At 39.6% G+C, this 21,910-nt stretch overlaps 1 protein-coding gene across 2 annotated transcripts in view; it reads left to right on the forward strand.

Moving 5' to 3' along the window:
* The window catches only part of LOC124862517 (caspase recruitment domain-containing protein 11-like), a 32,831-nt gene extending 11,156 nt beyond the window's left edge, over window positions 1-21,675 (forward strand). The window contains exons 4-25 of one of the 2 annotated variants that reach the window (XM_047356479.1): window positions 1,141-1,317; window positions 1,855-2,003; window positions 2,423-2,602; window positions 4,199-4,345; window positions 4,861-4,986; window positions 5,087-5,281; window positions 6,056-6,196; window positions 6,435-6,504; window positions 6,608-6,789; window positions 7,264-7,370; window positions 7,510-7,550; window positions 7,685-7,796; window positions 7,911-8,112; window positions 8,346-8,472; window positions 8,809-9,052; window positions 9,758-9,842; window positions 10,500-10,595; window positions 11,576-11,693; window positions 18,263-18,445; window positions 19,103-19,224; window positions 20,726-20,841; window positions 21,274-21,675. In XM_047356479.1, the coding sequence (XP_047212435.1) occupies window positions 1,141-1,317; window positions 1,855-2,003; window positions 2,423-2,602; window positions 4,199-4,345; window positions 4,861-4,986; window positions 5,087-5,281; window positions 6,056-6,196; window positions 6,435-6,504; window positions 6,608-6,789; window positions 7,264-7,370; window positions 7,510-7,550; window positions 7,685-7,796; window positions 7,911-8,112; window positions 8,346-8,472; window positions 8,809-9,052; window positions 9,758-9,842; window positions 10,500-10,595; window positions 11,576-11,693; window positions 18,263-18,445; window positions 19,103-19,224; window positions 20,726-20,841; window positions 21,274-21,478 (3,125 nt within the window). In that variant the 3' untranslated portion in view covers window positions 21,479-21,675. The remainder of the gene's footprint in view (window positions 1-1,140; window positions 1,318-1,854; window positions 2,004-2,422; window positions 2,603-4,198; window positions 4,346-4,860; window positions 4,987-5,086; window positions 5,282-6,055; window positions 6,197-6,434; window positions 6,505-6,607; window positions 6,790-7,263; window positions 7,371-7,509; window positions 7,551-7,684; window positions 7,797-7,910; window positions 8,113-8,345; window positions 8,473-8,808; window positions 9,053-9,757; window positions 9,843-10,499; window positions 10,596-11,575; window positions 11,694-18,262; window positions 18,446-19,102; window positions 19,225-20,725; window positions 20,842-21,273) is intronic. The other variant, XM_047356480.1, reaches the window with a different exon arrangement.
* Window positions 21,676-21,910: the final 235 nt, after the last annotated feature.

Consider the following 21,910-nt stretch of genomic DNA (forward strand, 5'->3'; position numbering starts at 1 on the left):
TGCAAACGTATTGATTCCTCCTGAACTTTTTCACATTTTGTCACATTACAACTTTAAATATAATGCGTTTCATTGGTATTTTATGTCATTTTGTGTTTATTTGTGAAATGGAAGGAAGACGATACATGTGTTTGAATCTTTCTTTTTACAAATAAAAATCTGAAAAACGCATTATGATTCAGTGCCCTTTACTCTGATTTCCTGCAAACACTGTCTGGCAGGAAACTCACTGAATGCCACCATAAACACACCATTATCACAGTGACATACAGTTTGATGGGGACAGCATTATGCTGTTGGGGTGGTTTTCTTCTTCAGGGAACCTGGTCACAGTTGATGGGAAAATGGATGGAGCTAAATGTGAGAAGATCCTGGTTGATAGGGACTTCAGATGATGTGGAACTTCATTTTAGGGTTCACCTTCCAGCAAGAGAAAGACCCAAAACATACACTTAGACCTATGATGGAGAGCTCCTTCATGTGTTAGCATGGCCCAGTCAAAGTCCATGCCTTAATCCAAATAAGTTTGTCAAGAGTTGAAAATCTGTGTTAAGAAAACAAAGATTCATTTTATTATTCTTGCAAATGTGCTTCAAAATCTGATCAGTAAATATAGAGTTATTATTATTGTTTTATTTTTATTTTATTTTTGACTTAGAGCATGTCTGACATCTCCTTATCTGTGATAGAAATAGATTAACTCGTCTGCTGTTTTTCCAGTGTATAATAATTGATTGTTTACTGAGAAAGGAAAATAATTCACATCAGAATAATAATTAGATTGTTAATTAATGGGAAAATAAATCAGACTGATTTAAAATTATATAATGGTGTGATTTTAGATAGAGCTAATGGGTTTACAAAGAATTGCAGAATATAAGTAGAAACCACACTTCTCAGGGTTTTGTTTGCTTAAATGATTGAAAACCGCATATGATTTTCCTTTTACTCCACTGCTATGCATTTCTTTGTGTTGGTCTAGAACGTAGCTTCCTGATAAATTACTTTAAGGTTTGTGGTTTTAACACGATATATATATATATCGTGTTAAAACGGCAATATATATAGCTGTATTGTAATGTCTTTGCAATAAAATAATATTTAATAACCTCTCCTCCTTTCTTATTTCCCCATCTTTAGTTGAGGAGGGTCAGGAGGGTTTGACCCAGTTCCTCATGAACGAAGTGGTGAAACTTCAGAAGAATACCAAAGTCAAGACCCTGCAGAACACAGAGCTCAGCAGGAAGACCCGCACGCTGGAAGACGAGTATAAGAAGCTACGCTTAGCTAATCAGGAGCTTCAAGCCTTTCAGCAGAGTAAAGATAAATCATATTTTGACTACAATGACAATCTTCGCAGTTCTAACCTCTGATATAACCCCACCACTAGTGCCCACCACAATTTAGCTTAACAAGGTTTTTTAATCACATAGGCTACCAAAAGGCTGCTTTTAAAAATAGGATATTGTGGTCTTTGTTTTTATATCCTGTGCAGTTAAGCTCTGCAACTGGCACCCTGAGGCACCTTGAAAAAAGTTCTAATAATACTCAGAGAAAGCTGTTTAGGCTGGCTCAAAGCAGGGCTCGAAACAGTCCATGCAACCTAAGCAAACCAAACTTTTTTAGAAATACATCCATCAACTCAATCAAATAATGAACTGCAAGCCTAAATTAGTTTGGAGAAAATCACAAAAGGTTTCCCTGCTAGACTGCAATGGAACGATTTTGCACTTTTTAAACCAGTACAACTAATTTGTGCAGATAAAGGTGTAAATGTAATATGATAATTTGTTTTTAAAATCCCTTGGACTGAAAGTAGGTGTCTTCTAATTGCATTTGTGGTTGTTTGGTCAGGATACAACAAGCTAAGAGAGGAGAGGAACACCTACAGCGACGAGCTGCTGAGGGTAAAAGATGAAAACTACAAACTGGCCATGAGGTATGCCACGCTGAGCGAGGAGAAGAACATGGCTGTGATGAGGAGCCGAGACCTGCAGCTTGAGGTTTTCCACCATGAATGCATTCACCCAAATTCACCCACATAAAAATGCAGTGCCTTGCCTTGTTCTCATTAAAACTCTGGAGGAGCTGCAGAGATACACAGCTCAGGGGAAGGAACCTGCTGACAGGACAGCTTTCAGTAATGCACTCTACAAATCTGGCCTTTATTAAAAGAGTTGCAAGAAGAGAAGCATTGTTGAATGAAAATCAAAAGAATTTCTGCTGCAATGTGAACAATTAACCATGCAAATTGCCATGAACAACACATTCTCTTGGTAAAACATACAGTAGTTTTGAGATTTTTATTATTAAAAATAACAATAAAACTACAAATCACTTTTCTTAAACTTTATATATAGTCATAATTAACCTGAGGTTCATAAATGCATTTTGAGAAAATGTTGAATTGTCTGTTTTACAGATCGATCAGCTGAAGCACAAGCTGAACAAAGTGGAGGAAGAGTGCAAGATGGAGAGGAGGCAGAGTCTCAAGCTGAAGAACGACATTGAAAACCGACCGAAGAGAGAGCAGATCTTTGAGCTGGAGAGGGAGAACGAAATGCTCAAGATCAAACTGCAGGAACTTCAGTCTATCATACAGGTAGGGAACATAAAGGGGTTGAACAATGGAACTGAACCACCTGTCATTTTAGTGTGGGAGGTTTCATGGCTAAATTGGACCAGCCTGGTAGCCAGTCTTCATTGATTGCACATTGCACCAGTAAGAGCAGAGTGTGAAGGTTCAATTAGCAGGGTAAGAGCACAGTTTTGCTGAAAATATTGAAATGCACACAACATTATGGGTGACATACCAGAGTTCAAAAAAGGACAAATTGTTGGTGCATGTCTTGCTGGTGCATCTGTGACCAAGACAGCAAGTCTATGTGATGTATCAAGAGCCACGGTATCCAGGGTAATGTCAGCATACCACCAAGAAAGACGAACCACATCCAACAGGATTAACTGTGGACGCAAGAGGAAGCTGTCTGAAAGGGATGTTCGGGTGCTAATCCGGATTGTATCCAAAAAACATAAAACCACGGCTGTCCAAATCACGGCAGAATTAAATGTGCACCTCAACTCTCCTGTTTCCACCAGAACTGTCCGTCAGGAGCTCCACAGGGTCAATATACACGGCCGGGCTGCTATAGTCAAACCTTTGGTCACTCATGTCAATGCCAAACGTCGGTTTCAATGGTGCAAGGAGCGCAAATCTTGGGCTGTGGACAATGTGAAACATGTATTGTTCTCTGATGAGTCCACCTTTACTGTTTTCCCCACATCCAGGAGAGTTACGGTGGAGAAGCCCCAAAGAAGCGTACCACCCAGACTGTTGCATGCCCAGAGTGAAGCATGGGGGTGGATCAGTGATGGTTTGGGCTGCTATATCATGGCATTCCCTTGGCCCAATACTTGTGCTAGATGGGCGCGTCACTGCCAAGGACTACCGAACCATTCTTGAGGACCATGTGCATCCAATGGTTCAAATATTGTATCCTGAAGGCGGTGCCGTGTATCAGGATGACAATGCACCAATACACACAGCAAGACTGGTGAAAGATTGGTTTGATGAACATGAAAGTGAAGTTGAACATCTCTCATGGCCTGCACAGTCACCAGATCTAAATATTATTGAGCCACTTTGAGGTATTTTGGAGGAACGAGTCTGGAAATGTTTTCCTCCACCAGTATCACGTAGTGACCTGGCCACTATCCTGCAAGAAGAATGGCTTAAAATCCCTCTGACCACTGTGCAGGACTTGTATATGTCATTCCCAAGAGGAACTGATGCTGTATTGGCAGCAAAAGGAGGCCCTACACCATACTAATAAATTATTGAGGTCTAAAACCAGGTGTTTCAGTTTCATTGTCCAACCCCTGTATATCTGCTTAGATATACAGTAAGTTTAGATAAAGCAAAGAGCCAAAATTATTAAAACTTAGCCAATGGATCCACAAAATAAGCCTATAAATGGTCATGATATGAGGTTTTGAATATTTGAGTCCAGCCGCCACGTGCGGTTTGTTGCTCAGTTGAAGCTGATTAGAGCTGAATGTGAGACAAAATAATGAAGCCCTACAAAGTATGTGGCAAAATAATTGAGCTTGTAATGGCTTAGTTTCCCACTGCTTATCAGACAACCCATGAAAAATAGTAACCCCTGTCGTAACTCTATTGTGTGTCTTTAATTCTCAGCCTGGCCCCTTACCTGCGTCAGACAAGGCCATTCTTGACATCTTGGAGCACGACAGACAGGAAGCTCTGGAGGACAGACAGGATCTGGTCAACCGCCTCTACAACCTGCATGAAGAAGTTCGCCAGGCAGAGGAACTACGAGATAAGGTCACATCTCCACAAAACAAACCCAATCCCACTGTTAGCACTGTAAGATGGTCAAGTGGTTCAGTGGTTACTGATTTCAATAATCAAGCTTGTCTCTTGTAAGATGGTCTGCTCCTTTTCTCCCTTTTTATTCTCCCAATCTTAATGTTGCCAAATGAAGATAATTACTGTATTATGTATTGCTTATTGTGCAGACTAACGAAAATGTTTTGGGCTGTCCACTTTGGTAGACAAGCCTGCAGCCAGCTGCTTAACAGACATGCCGGTTGTCGCTAACTGAATTTTCAAAACTAACACACTATGACTGACCATGTTTTCATGATCAGGCATATATCCAAACAGGCTAAATTGCTCTGAGTGCGAGAAAAGTGTAGTACCCTTCTTTCAGTCAGCTGACTGTCAGTGTGCAGCAACAATATGCATTCATTTTATATTACTTACTCATTTCTATCTGTTGTGTCACCACATCTTTAAATTAAACCACCAGTGCTGTTTGTTTTTGTTTTTCTGTGTAGTACTTGGAGGAGAAGGAGGAGCTTGAGCTAAAGTGCTCCACCCTTCAGAAGGACTGTGAAATGTATCGCAACCGCATAGACACTATCTCAACACAGTTGGATGAGGTGGAGAAGGAAAGGGACCAGGTGACAACCTAATTCACACAACAGCTCACACATTTAGGTGTCTGTTACTCTGCAGGAAAACAACATATTTTTTCTCACTTTGTTTTGTTGTCCGCTGCAGGCATTTCGAGCCAGAGATGAAGCCCAGCACCACTTCTCTCAGAGCCTCATCGACAAAGACAAATATCGTAAGCAGATCAGGGAACTGGAGGAGAAGAGTGACGAGCTCCATATTGAGATTGTACGCAAAGAAGCCAAGCTGGTGACACTAGAGAGTCGCCTTCGACGGATGTCCAAGGATATTCCCCTGGACCAGGTCAGAAATTATCACATCATTACTAAGTTATCATTTTCCTTCTGTTGACCTACTATTCTGACAAGCATATATGTGTTTTACTGTAAATATGGAAGCATGCTTTCATGTTGTGATGCATTTCATTTGGCTGGGCTACTTGTCATACAAATAGTATGACAACAAATCTTAAATTAGATATTGTGTATAAACTACACTGTGTACAGTGCACATTATTAGTAAAAATGTGTGAAAAGCCAGTACTTGTTTAAAAAAAAGCTATTTCATAACATAGCGCTCAAATTGAAGGTTGTTTTTTTTCTAAATGTTTCAGTGTGAGCTCGTTACAACAATAAAGAAATACAATTCTTTAAGGCTTTTTGCACACTGGAGGGTGGGGGTGGGGGGAGATAATAAATATGGCTAGCACTGTGTGTACATGCTAGTTCATTCCTGCTTTAGGTCTTATTTATGTTATTGAATTGCCAAGCTCATTCTGCAAACCCTAACAGTGTATATATTATTGCCAAACTAACTGTTGTCACAGTAGCCACTGTTACCCACCTAATGTTTGCTCCTGCCAGAAAATGCTGAACATAAAAAAACGTTACTTTATTTTTAAACCAGTTGCTCTTAGGACTTGTAAAAGGCTGCTTTTCTAACTTCCTTTTGGAGCTAGCTGTGCTGCGGCGCTAACACCAGTATATAAACAATGACTAAAATGTGGAGACCCGGCTGCGGTTTAAAATTATAAGTTAACTTTGTGTTTATGCGTCTACATTTGTTTTGATTTGGCAGAGTTTACCGAGGGACATGCCCCTACCCATCATATCTCATGCGGCTGAGGATAAACAAGAATGGTCCAGCGACGAGTCACCTGAGGACAAGTGCCCGTCTGAGGAGCCACGACTCAAACGTAGGCCCAACCTTAAAGCGGGGGTAAGCCATCCTCTACATTTACAACGTGTACACAAGTTATGTTTTGAAGCAATTTGAAATCTAAATTATAATTCCTTCTGGAAGTAATTGGTTGAGGGCATTTGAGCATAGCAAATACTTCAGCTATGTGTTAATATGACTCACTGTTGCTTTCATTTGTTTAAAAAACAGGTCTATGCATCATATTCACTGATTATAAAGTCAGTAAGAAAAATTGTTCCAATATTTTGTTCACTAGATCCGAGCTAAATCTCCAGTTTCAGTGTTCAAAGAGCTTCACATTAACTCAGACGCCAGCCAACGTCCAAGTAAGCAGGATATTATTATTGTCCCCCACAATGCATTCAGCAGTAACAATACTAGTCTCTTTGTGTAACTTAATCTCCATTTGTCGCCACTTTTCAACCTCAGTCAACGGTGGAGATTTCCTGGATATTCAGACGCCAAACATCAACGGCAACAACAACTCTCTCCCTCCCTCACCCAGCTGCCCAGTGTCCCCCACGTGCCCTTTGTCCTCTGCTCCCCCACTTTCCTCTGCTCCGTCACCCCTTCCACACAGCATAGTTGTGGAGCAGCACAGACAAAATATGGTAAGGAGGCATTGCCTGGGCATATGTTAATTTATTTTAATTAAATTTTTTATATATATTCACTTAAAATTATTTAACTGATGTTGATTTAAGTTATTCAAATAAAATAAATGATTTGAAATGAAATAAAGATTATTTATGATTGATTTAAATGTATTTTAATTACATAGATTGTTTTAGCTTGATGCAATTAATAAAATTAATGATAACTGTGCTAATCAAATCTTTTTGGACTACATTTTAAATAGTGAAATTAATAATCAGAGTAAATTTAGATTATTTGTTAATTAGAAATTATTTTATTTTAACAAAATGTTTTTACAGTTTATGTAACTTAAATGATTTGAATAAAATGTATTTAGATTTAATCATTTTAATGAATTCTAGTGGAATTAAATTAAATGCTACAGATTACATTAAATTGTGCTCCTTCGTCTGAATCAATACATTATTTTCTTTCTGTTGAAACTTCAGCTCCGTTACCGTAATGACAGCATCCAGTCCATCGTGGCAGAGCCTCCTGAGAAGGCATCGCTGTATCGCCGAGAGAGGGAAAAGGAACATGACTTCCAGCCCCGCAGGTAAAACATCAGTTTCTTCTTAGTGATTGTACAGCAGGTTATTCTTATCTCACACCTTTTTAATCAATTTAAATTGGTTTACCTTTAATTTCCTGGAGTGAGTTAGCACCAAAGGCCTTATGTTGTGTTTTCTTTGTAGCCTCTCTGACTTTGATAGCGACAACATGGAAATGGAGTGTGGTAATGTGCTTTTATATAACCTTTATATAACCTCCTAGAAACAATATGAATGATAAATCTGGTCTTTTTCATCTTCCAAAATGAATATCTTGATTGATGTCTCTGTGTGTTGCCTTTTGTTGTTTTTGCCTCAGAAGATGGCCCTAATTCTGTGATCTCATCGTCCTCCTCCCATCAATCAGAGGGTATGGACGCATATGATCTGGAGCAGGTCAACAATATCTTCAGGAAATTCTCTTTGGAGAGGTATTTTACAACTTTCCATCTTCTTAATTAAAGATGACTGACCACAATTCAACTTCTCGGACAGGCATCTTCCATTAATAACACACTTTTGGTGTTTGTGGGAATTGTGCGCAGGCCGTTCCGCCCGTCTTTGTCCTCCTTCTCTAGGATTAGCTCCACCATAAAACCGGTGCAGGAGCTGCCGTTGCAAGGCGACAACCTTCTGAAGGACATCACGCTGGTCGGTGGCAATGAGAGCGGGATTTTCATCTCAATGGTTCAGCCTGGATCCAACGCAGAGAGAGCAGGGCTGCGAGAAGGCCACCACCTCTTGCTGGTAAGAAGTTAACATTCTGCAGGTCTGCAGGGTCATGCTGAAAGTTAAATGAGTCAAATATCAGGTAAAATTGCCACATTAAAATGATGGCTGCTGATTACATCAAAGGATTTATTCAGAAATATTATGAACAGAGTTATTTAACTTGTTTTAATATTCTATAGGTGCAAATATGCAAAAGGTTCCATAAATGAGTTTCTGAATCATGTTTTATTCTGTGATTGGCTAACCAGCTTGAGGGGTACATAAGAGGGGAAAACCAAAACATTTCATTGGATACCAGTACTCAGGAAGAAGCCCACTGGACATTGCAGCACTGCTCTGGAACAATCAAGCTGCACTATCGAGCCAGTTTGGATTGTAAGTAATTTTTTTAAGAGGTTGTTTAAGAGGTTGAAGGTTAAATCAATGGCAACTGGCTTGAACGAGGTGTGTGGATGATACATATATATTGGACCAACACGGTACCGGCATCTCTTGCGTGTACATGCAGCATTTGCTTTGGTTAATTTACCAAACCTTGGCCAGAAATCCGAGGAAGCTACTAAAGCATGTACCATTTCAGCCCCAGTTGCCCTTTGTTGAAGCCCAGGGGCTGTTTTGAGGCTCTTAAAATCAAACCTTACAATGAGATACTTTAGTTATTTATGTACTTTACACTTTCTATCTGAATTAAACTGTACGCACATTCTCCAGCATATCGCCGGCTCCAGAGCAATCTGTCCGACGGCACGTTAGCATCAGGGGACTCCTTTTACATCAGAGTCAACCTCAACATCTCTGGACAGTCAGACAGCTGCTCTCTGAGTGTGCGCTGCGATGAGGTGGTGCACGTTCTGGATACCAGGTACCTGGGCCGCTGCGAGTGGCTGTGCGTGCGTGTGGACCCTTACACTGGCTTGGACCTGCCTGAGCGTGGCACCATACCCAGCAACTCTAGGTAGGGTTTTTTTTACACTGAGACGCTGACTCTCTGAAGTTGTAGATCATAGCTTGGTGACTGCACATTTATCACATTATCTATTCTAGCAAAAAGAAATTGATGGTTTATGACTAAATATTTCTGCAGTGCTGTGAAAAACGCATAAAGATTTCCTCAGTTTTTTTTATCACACATTTTAAAATTATTTTCTAAAGATGATTTGAAATGATGAAATCATATTGGTGTCTTTGTTAAATCACAGATTTCCTGTCATTTACTACATTTTTTTGATTGAGTTTCACAAGCCACATTCAGCAGTGATGACTGCCAGACCTGTAGTATCAAGAAATATCCTGAAAGGAACCTGTCTGGCAACACATTTCTAAAGAAATTCAGGATCAGATGAGAAACTCATTGACCTCTATCAGTCTGGAAAGGGTTACAAAGGCATTTCCAGCCAACCATAGTGAGAGAAATTAAAAGAAACAAAAGAAAACAAAAACTAAATGGGTGTATTGAAATGGCCTAGTCAAAGTCCAGAATTATTTCAGGCTATCTTTGCCGAACATAAAAATTTAAGTCTGACCATAAAAGAAAACAACAAAAAAAAAACGAAGAAATCTATAATGGCTGCAGATACTTTTTTAGTGCTCTGTAGTATTTTCTGCACTGATTTAAATTCATGCCTTTGAGAATTTTATGAGTGTTTGTGTGTGACTGCAGAGCTCAGCAGCTTCTCCTGGTAAAGATTCAGAAGTTTGTGTGTCGAGGTGGCAAAGAAGAATGTGAAGGCCATCACAACAGCAGAGTAAGAATCTACATAATTTCCTTAGATTTTCTTTAGTGAAAACAACTAATTATCTGACGAATTATGAAGCTCTTTCTCAGCACTCTGTTTTAATGAGTCTATTTTTGTGGGTCTGACAATTGCTCAATAGCTTCCAGAGGAGTTTCTTTCAATAGGAAAGACAAAGAGGAAGCCAATTTGGCAAACTAGTGTACAAACTCCCCCACAAAACCTCAATAAATCAGATATATTTGACCCGTTTTTGTACATTTTTAGGTGCTGTATTTTAACACAGTACTAATTTAGATTTAGGATGCACTATGCAGATTGTAACTAGATGGAAAGTTGCAAATATTTCTGACTTTCTGTTGAAATCCAGGCTAACGTTTTGTTCACCATTAAAACAACAGAAATATGTGATTAAATCTACTCTAAACTGTGACTGTTCTACAAATATTTGAGATGCCAATGTTGCAGAGTTTGTTATAATGGTGAGCTCAGATGATTATGAAACCTTTGCATATCTTAAAAATGAAAAACTTGTGATATCATATATGGGTTCAGACTGAACCCTGACAATCAGTCTTGTATCCTATTTTTTGGCATCACATTTACTATGATTGTGCATGCAAATATTTATTAACTGTAATTTATTTCATTATGATCCTGTCTGCCTAGGCTAATTTACAGCCAGAAGAGGCCGGCTCACCTCCTGATCCTAAAGCCAGCCCTCGTTTGTCCAGAGCCAGCATCTTCCTCAGTCAGATCTTGCAGGTAATAAAGTCCAAACATGTCATGTGCTCACAGCAGCAGCAAGTTGAAGCTACAGTGCCTTGCAAAATGCTTAACATCCTTTGAACTTTTCCGCATTTTGTCACGGCGCACCCACAAACGTCAACACACTTTATTGATGGTATTTTATGTGACAGACCAAGAAAAATGTGTGCTTGATTGCAAAGTGGAGAGAAAAGGAAACATGTTTTTCACATTTAAAACCTGGAAAACATGGTGTGCATTTTTTAGCCAGTCTCTGAGAACACCTGTGAACATATTCTTTTTCTTAAGATTTTGTTGCATTAGTGGCCTTTATTCAGGCTTCAGATGGAAAACTGGCAGAAATGCGTCAAATGTCCTGTGTTCAGAAGTTGAACCTCAGGTAGCTGTATAGCCACCGTATATGCGGAGCCCTCTCCTACTGCTACGCCACTCGCCACCCCATGAACACCAATTTTTAAGTATTGCAACAGGTTCTCAAATAGATTTAGGTCTTTGTTTTGACTGGGCCATTCTAACACATAAATGTACTTTGATCTAAACCATTGTAGCTTATTCTGTATGTTAAGAAGTAGTCCTGCTGGAAGGTGATCCTTCACCCTAGTCACATGTTTTTGCAGCCTCTAACAGGTTTTCTGCAAGGACTGTGTGTTCAGAGTGATGTGCAGTCTGAGTTTTCTGTCAGTCGTAGCAATCTGCATGTCAGGTAAAAGGTTTGCTCTCATCAGGTTCTTCCACGTTTGCTGAGTCCCATGGACTTCTTGGCAGCTTTTCTGATTAATACTGTATTTAGACTGAAATTAAATCACAAAATTGTTTGCAAAGGATTTTATTTAGTGGCATCAAAACGAAAGTGACTGATTGTTAATGCATGGAACAGTTTTTAGATTTATATTTGTAAAGCCAGTTTTCCCTAAAAGAAACATGTTGAACCAAACATCGCACTGATAAGCTTCTTCCCCGGTCTTCTGTGGTTCTAGTTTGTCAGCAGGGTGGATATCAAGTACAAGCGACTGAACAGCAACGAGCGTGTGAGGATCATCAACTCAGCCAACGCAACACTAGCAAGGCAAAGCTATGAGTTGGCCAGACAAGAAGGTGAGCACAATGACGAACCTACACTCAAGTGACGACAAGATAAGAAACACTATTCTGAAAATTCTTGCTGAAACTGTTTATATATATATATATATATATATATATATAGATATAGATAGATATTTTTATATATATATATATATATATATACTCGTACTCAAACTCATTCTCGATATACACTGCTCAAGAAAATAAAGGGAACACTCAAATAACACATCCTAGATCTGAATGAATAAAATATTTTCATTGAATACTTTTTTCTGTAAAAAGTTGAATGTACAACGTGACGTTGGTGGATGGAGCGAGACATGATGTTCCAGATGTGCTCAATCAGATTCAGGTCTGGGGAACAGGCGGGCCAGTCCATAGCTTCAATGTCTTCATCTTGCAGGAACTGCTGACACACTCCAGCCACATGAGGTCTAGCATTGTCCTGCATTAGGAGGAACCCAGGGCCAACCGCACCAGCATATGGTCTCACAAGGGGTCTGAGGATCTCATCTTGGTACCTAATGGCAGTCAGGCTACCTCTGGCGAGCACATGGAGGGCCATGCAGCCCTCCAAAGAAATGCCACCCCACACCATTACTGACCCACTGCCAAACTGGTCATGCTGAAGGATGTTGCAGGCAGCAGATCACTCTCCACGGTGTCTCCAGACTCTGTCACGTCTGTCACATGTGCTCAATGTGAACCTGCTTTCATCTGTGAAGAGCACAGGGCACCAGTGGCAAATTTGCCAATCCTGGTGTTCTCTGGCAAATGCCAAGCGTCCTGCACGGTGTTGGGCTGTGACCACAACCCCCATTTGTGGACGTTGGGCCCTCATACCATCCTCATGGAGTCAGTTTCTAACCGTTTGTGCAGACACATGCACATTTGTGGCCTGCTGGAGGTCATTTTGCAGAGCTCTGGCAGTGCTCCTCCTGTTCCTCCTTGCACAAAGGCGGAGGTAGCGGTCCTGCTGCTGGGTTGTTGCCCTCCTACGGCCTCCTCCATGTCTCCTGGTGTACTGGCCTGTCTCCTGGTAGCACCTCCAGGTTCTGGACACTACACTGACAGACACAACAAACCTTCTTGCCACAGCTCGCATTGATGTGCCATCCTGGATGAGCTGCACTACCTGAGCCACTTGTGTGGGTTGTAGAGTCCGTCTCATGCTACCACGTGTGTGAAAGATCCACCAACATTCAAAAGTGACCAAAACATCAGCCAGAAAGCATAGGTACTGAGAAGTGGTCTGTGTTCCCCACCTGCAGAACCACTCCTTTATTGAGTGTTTCTTGCTAATCGCCAAAGATTTCCCCCTGTTGTCTATTTCATTTGAACAACAGAATGTGAAATTGATTGTCAATCAGTGTTGCTTCCTAAGTGGACAGTTTGATTTCACAGAAGTTTAATTCACTTGGAGTTATATTGTGTTGTTTAAGTGTTCCCTTTATTTTTTTGAGCAGTGTATGTATATATATATGTGTATATATATATATATATATAGAGAGAGAGAGATGTTTAAATCAGCAGTTTAAGATTAGATGCTGAAAGGAGGGGTGTTAGAACTTGTAACCGCAAAAATAAGCTTAACTGGGAATTTATGTGTTGGGTTTTTTGTCACTTGATATAAAAAGACTGCAGATCTCTCTGAAGGCTGATGGGTTAGATAAATAAAAAAGGAAGTGGAATTGCAGCAAGGGTGCATAGACAGGAACAGGTCAGCTGAGGCCACAGCCTTCAAAGCAAGTTGGTGTTTATACTGAACGAACAATTTAAGATTTTCGAAAGTTAAAACATGTTACCCTGGATGACATGAAATGTAAGGAATAAAAATAGCAGATACTGAAAATGTTTAACTGTGTGCACTGAAAGATGCCAACATGTCGGAAGATCTCAACTTAGTCTGTTGGAGGCCAATGAAATGTGCATTGCATCGCACCCAACCCATGTGTAGTGGCTTCAGCCCTCGATACGGCTGTTCCCTGGTTCGAATCCCATGCTGCATGTCTTCCCTCTCTCTTCACCCCATTTCCTGTCTGCCTACTTTAAAAAAACAATTATAAAATAAAGGTCACTGGTGCCACAAAAACAAATCTAAAATAAAAAAGAAGTGTGCATTGTATCACAGAGTCAGTGAAAGCAGAACTTTTACAATATTCAGAGGATAGAAAGGGTTGTGAAAAAACATGACACCAAAGCTGATACCAAGTGATACCAGAAACACGCAGTCAGAGGTGAACAAAGCAGACTTTACTCTAAGTTGAGAAAGGCAAATTAATGTCTTTAGGAAGTTGTTTAAGTAAGTGTACCATTACTGAAAGGGAAGTGAAATAAAAAAAATACTAACAGACGACGATTAAGACTTTGACTATAGGATATACTTTACATCAGCTTTGAAATATAAGTATAATTTTAACAATTTTTATGTTCGTTTGGATTCATTGTATTGTTGGAAACATTGAGTTGTGTCCGAGTTTTATCCAATAGAAAGGTTATGGTGAAACTGCAGAGGTTGGAGGCAGTATTCCCTCTCCATACATCGATCTACTTTGTCTGATGCACCAGTACATCTGGCAGGAAAATAACCCCACAGCATGATGCTGCCATAACTATGCTTAACAGGCAGTGCAAGGTTCATACATCTGAAAGTTGCATCTTGACTCCTCCAAACATTCTTCATCATTGTGACCCAGTAGGTCAACCCTGCTTTTGTTTGATAGCAAAGCTTCCCCCCCCACAAGGGATTTGTACTGTCCATGTTGGCTGCTCATTTCATGAGAGCTAGAAAGTGTTGATTTTAAAACAAGGGTTTTCTTTACTTAGTCGGCACCCTCGTTTTAAAGCACACATCACTGATATAAAAAGAGGTTTTATGTCCATATGGATTTTAACTTTCTTCGCAGTGGATAGTGACATTGAGCTTCCATCAGTTTCCAGTTTATGATAGAGTTGAACCTTTGTGCGTCTTGCTCATTGCTTGTTCTCACTCTAACACAATTTGTTTTTACACTAAAGGACAATTTGGGTCAAATGGTTAAAAATCTAAGATGGGTTTTCCAAGAGGACATAATCTAGATCACACATTAATACTGATTTTGGAACAGGATAGAGCATACTATTGTTACGCTTCTGGAACAGCCCCGTCATCAACTCTATAGAAAATGTATCGTCTGCTTAAAAGTGAACAACCAGCGGGGACCCGACTCGGCTACAAAAAGGACGTGGTTCTTATAAACAGTCAGTCAGTCAGTCATTTTCTACCGCTTGTTCCATAGTGGATTGCGGGGAAGCTGGTGCCTATCTCTAGCAGTCTATGGGCAAGAGGCGGGTACACCTTGGACACGTCGCCAGTCCATCACGGGGCATCTCTTATAAACAATTACCTTTAAAACCCAATGTTGAACACAAAGTGTAGATTGACAGCAACAGAAGTGAATGTGATTGTGATCACTGAAAGTCAGGTTAGAAATATTCTTATTGTGATGGCTTGCTGCAATAAGATGGTGCGAGAAATTTAAAAACAACCATGAGCTTCCACTAAGATAGAGAGAAGCAACAGGATGTGTCACCTACGTGAAATCCAACTGAACAAAGCTAAAGTAAAAGGGATGTATAAAAATAGCTATAGTGGCATTGATTAGAGCTGCTGAGGCCTTTATTTGCATAGATAAGATAAACAACTCACTTCTAAAACAATTCTGAACCACCGACGGTGGTGTCACAGTCTGTGGCTGTAGAGGACCAAAATGCAGACAAGCACTGGGCAGCAGCATGATGAGAGCAAGCTTCTTTCTTTAATGAAAAGGTTTCTTAAAGTTTTACATTAGTCGATCCCAAAACTCACATGAGTTTCCCCACGAGGAAACATAAAGCCAGCAGAAAACACAAGATGGTAGTGAACGGGAGGAACCAGCAACTGGAAATGAAAAACAATGACCTTTTAAACTGAGGGAAGTGAGTGTGGAACAAAGGAAGGAGAGACAGGCAATCAGTGGGAATAGAATCAGGTGTGGACCGGGTAAGCAGGGAGGCTGAGGAACAGGTGAAACTGATTACTAAACTAAACCATGGGGGAAGGGACTAAATAACAAAACTCAGAAAACTATAACAATATAAGAATCTGGAAAATAAGTTCTAACAAAGTAACCTGAAGAGATAAAAGAACCCCAGACAGAAAAGGTAAACAAAACTCAAACAACTCATGATTGCTGTGATAAAGCACACATTAGAACACAAAACTTCAGGAATAATTAAGAAAATAAAACTAACAAAACCCCACAGAACAAAAACACAAACCAGAACCCAGAATGGCAGATCCTGACAGGTGGAGGTTTTAGACATGGAATCTAAAAGGTCAGTTTCTATGTCAGAATGTGTGAAGGACGCAGCATACAATCAGTTTTTTAAGATCTTCTTAACACAAAGCTCTAAATACAAAATAAAGTAACACAAAACACACAAAAAGACAATCCTGACCCAAACTACCACAATAAAAGTCCAGATTTAACAGTGAAGCACAGAAGTGATACTATCAGCATTTATCATGGTGCCATAAAAGCCTGACTAAACATTTAAATATGGTCTGACAACATGACTTTCAGTCTGCAAAGTAATAGTCAGACTTGATAAAAAACCTAGTTTCCAAAAAAAAAATGGTGGTCTACTCAAATATGCCGCATGACCAGATCTACAAAAATCACCCAGAAGCTTTTTAAAATCTTAAACTGTCTATATCATATTCCTTTTACCATTTTCTTTTTTAGCTACAATTAGCCTCGTATCTTAATTCTAGTAACATTCATTATAAATATGTGAAGGAAAGAAAGCTGGCAAAAGGCAGCAGAGCAAGCAGTAGAAAGCTGCGAAAGAGTGATGGCCTTCTGAAAGGAATAGCAAACCCACACAAACACGAAACCCAATGGCCACATTGAGACAAGAGTAGGTGGCTGTGTACTCTTGAATGTGACTTTATAGGTCAAAGATCAAAAGAGCAATTTGTCTATTGAAGAGAGGAATTTAGGAGACAGGTTATCTGAAAGCATTACTGTTTCAGACCTTACACAGCAGATACAAACATCCGCTATGTCTGAAGTCTACCTGTTATCCACCAATGGTGAGAAAAATTAATAAATATATATATACTGTCAGTATTTAGATAGCGTTGTAATTTCTGCTCCTGTTCTGACTAGCAGTAATTTTACAAAAAATTGTCAGCAACCTCATTTATCCCAATAGGTGTCTCACCAGAATAGCCTATTTGGTATTGCATTAAACATAGCAGCAGTGAATGGAAGCAGCTGAAAGTCACGTTTTCATACATTCTTTATTTAATGGGTGAGAGTTAAACTGCATTGTAGTATCCGGAAAACATCTATCGTCCTACTGAAGTTTATAAACCTGTACACAGTGAATTTTCTCACAGAGGCTTGTCGTTTTGCTCCTTTAATGTCCCTTTAATGCAATCCTGTTCATGTGGTGGATGGAAGGGAATGTAAAATACTGATATACAATCTGTTGTTTATATGGGTCGGACAAGTTGCTGCTACATCTAATTATCAGGGGTAAGCATGCAGAATGAACATTTGCAGAGAGAAGTTATTGATTTAATTTAATAAAGCAATGCCTGGATGTCAACTATTTTGACAGACGTCACAAAAACATTACAAATCATAGTTAAGCTGCTCATTTTATGACCTAAGAAGCTTTATGCCCACAAACAACACTTGGTTAACTTGTTACTGCGACAGCTAATTCAGCTCATGCTATCTGTCATCGCCATGGCATGAACTGTGTTGTGTCCTCATCCATGAGGGTTGGGTCGTTTATTTTCAAAGAAAATAACATAAGTCTCCCACTGGAACAGAATGTGTCAAACTAAGAGGCTGTTTTTGGTGGCAGAGTAAAAATATACCCTCCTCAGTTTCCTCAAAATAGGATATTTGGGCAAAGTGAGGGTGCTCACTCAGTCCTTACCAGTCATATCAATGATAAAGCATTTTGTGTTTAACACATCAAATCACAGTTTAAAGGTTTTTAGCCAATCGTGAATCATTTCTCTAGTTCGTTGAGTTTTTAACTAACAAAAAAGAATCATTAACCTTAAATGAGCACAATTTGACATATATTGATATGATTCTAATTAAACAATTTTTGATCAGGATGACTTCAGAGTCCTGCACAGTGCTTGTTTCCCCATCTCAAAAACATAATCTGCTAAATGTAAGGTATGTCCATGTGTCCAAAGGTCAAATTTCCAAGGGTTCGTGTCACAGTACTGTGTTGCCATTAATCCTGTTGGAAAGTTATTTTTCTTATCAAGAAAGCGATCGGTTTTTTGATAGGCAGTCACGCTCTGCTGTGCCAGAGGACATCTCATCATTCATATAAGTAGCGGCATTTTTGTTTTAAAAAGGCATTGTTACAGAATGTCTTTTTATGTTAGAGATGTGTGTGAAAAGAACCTATGACCTTAAAAAAACAAATCAAATTCAGAATGTGATAGTAAACAGCCTATCATTTTAACAATGTGGTGTTTAATCGCATGTCTCTCTTTGTACTTGTGCGTTGACTATAAACAGATGCTGCTGACCCAGACAACGAGCTGAGCAGCAGTTTGAACCTGATCCCTTACAGTCCTGTCACCCCTCAGCGGACCCAAAGGCGAAGACCAGTTCTGTTTACTCCAGCAGCACTGGCCAAGACCATTATTCAGAAAATACTGAACATGGGTGCAGCCATGGACTTCAACATCTGCAAACCGGGTAAGTGTATGATGAACAGCATGCAATATAAGTCTTTGTAAGACATGTCATTTCATTGTATATGTAGAGAGTTTTTCCCTCTTTTGGGTGTAATCCCAGGGTGTTTTTGGCAGTATAATGTGATGGGTCAGAAATAGTTATGTGGATGAGGGTTACAGACAAAGAAGCCACCATGGGGATTTAAGTCATGTGTCATACTGTACTGTGGTGAAAAAGTTAAGAAGTGTAACCAGAGATACAATGAAGCCAGCACAGAAGATGGCCTAGTTGATAACCAGTGAGACGATGCACTGCGATGTCAGTGACACAGATTTTACATACCACACTGAACTACACTTACCCAAAAATGTTGATAGCCCTTAGAGAATTTACGCCCCATTCCCAAGGGAAGCATCCTTTTCCTGACAAAGGAGGGGGCATCAGACATGTTCTTGGTGTAAGCTGAACATCTGGCAAGAGCTGTTCTATGACTTTCTGACATGGAGGTCCCCAGGGCAAAAACCTCAAGTTTCTGTTCCTTCTAATTAACCATGCTGTTGTGTACATCAGCAAAGGAGCACAGTTTGAACGTGTTCCCTTCAGTGCCACAAATTAACAAGACATGTGACATTTAAATCACATTTCCCCCTTGCCTTTCCATTATGCTTTCTGGTCCAGATACGCTGTCTAAGGAGGAGTTTCGTCTGAAACAGAACGTGGAGCCCTTCATTCACTACAAGGAGAAACAGGCCACATTCGAATGTATCACCCGGGAAAACATTGAAGCTGTCGCAGCCAAAGTAGGTGTTTATCCTGCCTGCATTTATTACCTTTAGCAAGTGGAGGTCATGAATGTCACTGCCATATGTTTCTAGGCAGACTTGCATAACTGGCAGCAGCAGTGGGTTTGGAAGTTAGACTACCTTTTGTTTTCATGTAACTTGTAAAATTGTTTTCTGGTTTAAACAGAAGAGGTGCATAGATTCTTTGAATAAGTGAGACTAGCTGGGTCACTATTTGTTTGGTCCAATGCTGACAAGAACAACTACAGTGAAAGCCCAGTTTCAACAATAAAACTCAGAAATGGTACGGTCATGATGTGGGCTGCATGAGTGCAACCATTTCAGAGGATTGTTGAACCTATCTTGCAAGAGCGCATAGGAAATTTATATTTTTGAAATGTGCGTTTTTATGTTAGCCAAATGGAATCCAAACTTTGACAGCAAAAAGGGCACATTTTAGTGAAGCTCAAATATTAATCAACCAATCAGTTTATGAACTAACCAATCAATCAATTAATCAATCCTATTTTATCTATAGAGCTCTTTTCATTCAATAAAATGTAACAAAGTGTATTTTACTGATGTTAAAACAAGAAACAAGCATGCAAACAACTATCAACACACACACCTAAAATTTAAAACAATGTTAATAGTGTAAACACAACTAGAATAAAATGACATGAAATGTATAATAGGTGAAATGCAGGAAACATAAGAGACAACAAATATCGCTAAGAAACTAGATAGAAAGATACACAGGATGTTTACATCGTCTTACAGTGCTTACACTGTAAAAGGTTGTAAACATGGAGCACACTATGTATGACTATTAACGTGGAAGTTTGAATGTGATTAGAAGAGTCCTAGTTGGTACTAAATCAAAGGGCTATTTCACAGTTTTTAAGGAATCGAAACAGCATTTGACCTGCTCTTTAGTTTATAATCGAACTTGCCTTCTACAGCACCATGACTAGGATGAACCGCAACTGCTCAGGACCATATTTGGAGGCCAAATCATATCAGCTTATAGTTGATGTCATACTGGTCAAAAGGTTAAAAACAAATGTTTTTATTTTAGCTACCCAACATCTTTCCCACCTTTTAAATAAAGGACCAGGGGACTTTCAGAGCGAATGTCAAACACTATGTACATCATAGCTGATTGAAATCATGAGACAACCTGGCACATAGGAAGGGAGATAATTTCTCAGTAACTATTTAATGGGATGGCCTCAAACATCATTGTCTTTTTAAACAACTGCATCAGTTTACCACAAGAGTGGAAGACTGCTTTGCCGACACTCACCGGCTGGCCTTCCTGTTAAAGAAAACATAAACATTCACAGGCACAGTATGAAACTCCAATGTGTGAAACTGTAAACTGTAAACCAGCACCTTACAACAGCACTCTACGCAGTTAACTAACAGACAGATTATACCCTGGCTGCACATTGTTAGCTACCACGGCTGCAGATCTGCATTTGTTTTGAAGGGCTGATTCCTCTCTATGTGTCATCAGGGTAAACACTGCCTGCTGGAGGCCGAGCTGAGCTGTGTCAAGCACCTTCTACGGAGAGAGATCTATCCCATCATTGTTTACGTCAAGATCTGTGAGAAAAATGTCAAGAAGCTAAGGTAAATCTAACCCAAACTCTGAACTTGTTCCATAAAACCCCACAGTTGCAAACCAAACCTCTTTTTCCAAATCCAAATGCATGTCGGTTGTCATAATAAACTTATATGTCCAGATTGGAGATTAGACAGAAAAGATAGATTTTGTATTGAGTTATGCTTTGTTTATGAGCTACTTGCAAACTAATGGAACCATTTCTAAAAATATGGTTCTGCTGTTTCTAAGTAAAGATTACCAAAAAAAAAAACACAAAAAAAAACTGAGGCCTGACATGTCTCAGGGTGGATTCTGTAACATCCTTGAGGATTACACTGAAACAGTCAGGTCGCTGCAACACAGTGTCTACATGATCTCAGCATCTGAGATACTGGGTTCCAAATATCACCGCATTCACCACCGCAAAACTGTTTCCTTCCTGTTTCCTGTCCACACAGGAAGCTGCCTCTGCGCGTGGAGTCGGAAGATAACTTTGTGAGGTTGTGTCGTGCGAAAGAAAAGGAACTAGATGCCATCCCTTGCCTGTACACCACCCTGGAGCCCGACTCCTGGACGGGGACGGAGGATCTGATAGGGGTTATCAAAGACAGAATTCTGGAGGAGCAGAAGAAGACCATCTGGGTGGAACAGGACCTCTTGTAGGCCTCTTGTATTCTAGTCTGTACATTTAAATACGTGTGTAGCTAAATGTAGTAACCCAAACAACTGTAGCTCTTATGTTATATTTATAGTCAGAGTCAAAAAGGCTTAAAGTGTCTTAAAGACCCAAATAAATGCATTATGTATTTTGTAAAATTGTAACTCAGTTTCTAAAAATAAATGGATTCAAAACCCTAAAAGTGAACATTTCCTGATTTGTAAAAAAAATCTAATGCAAGAGGTGCCGGCAGTAATTTTTTAAAGCAGCGATAGCAATTGAAAGTAGATTTTGATAAAGAATAAACTGCCCTCTAGTGGCGAGGGTTGGGCATTACAGAATCCACTGAATTAAACTGAAAAGGTGACACCAGTCATATTCAATAAATTATAATATTTAAAAAAATTAATCATTAACATTTCTGTTAATTTATGATG

Source organism: Girardinichthys multiradiatus, chromosome X (assembly GCF_021462225.1).
Source record: "Girardinichthys multiradiatus isolate DD_20200921_A chromosome X, DD_fGirMul_XY1, whole genome shotgun sequence".
Classification (NCBI taxonomy): Eukaryota; Metazoa; Chordata; class Actinopteri; order Cyprinodontiformes; family Goodeidae; genus Girardinichthys; species Girardinichthys multiradiatus.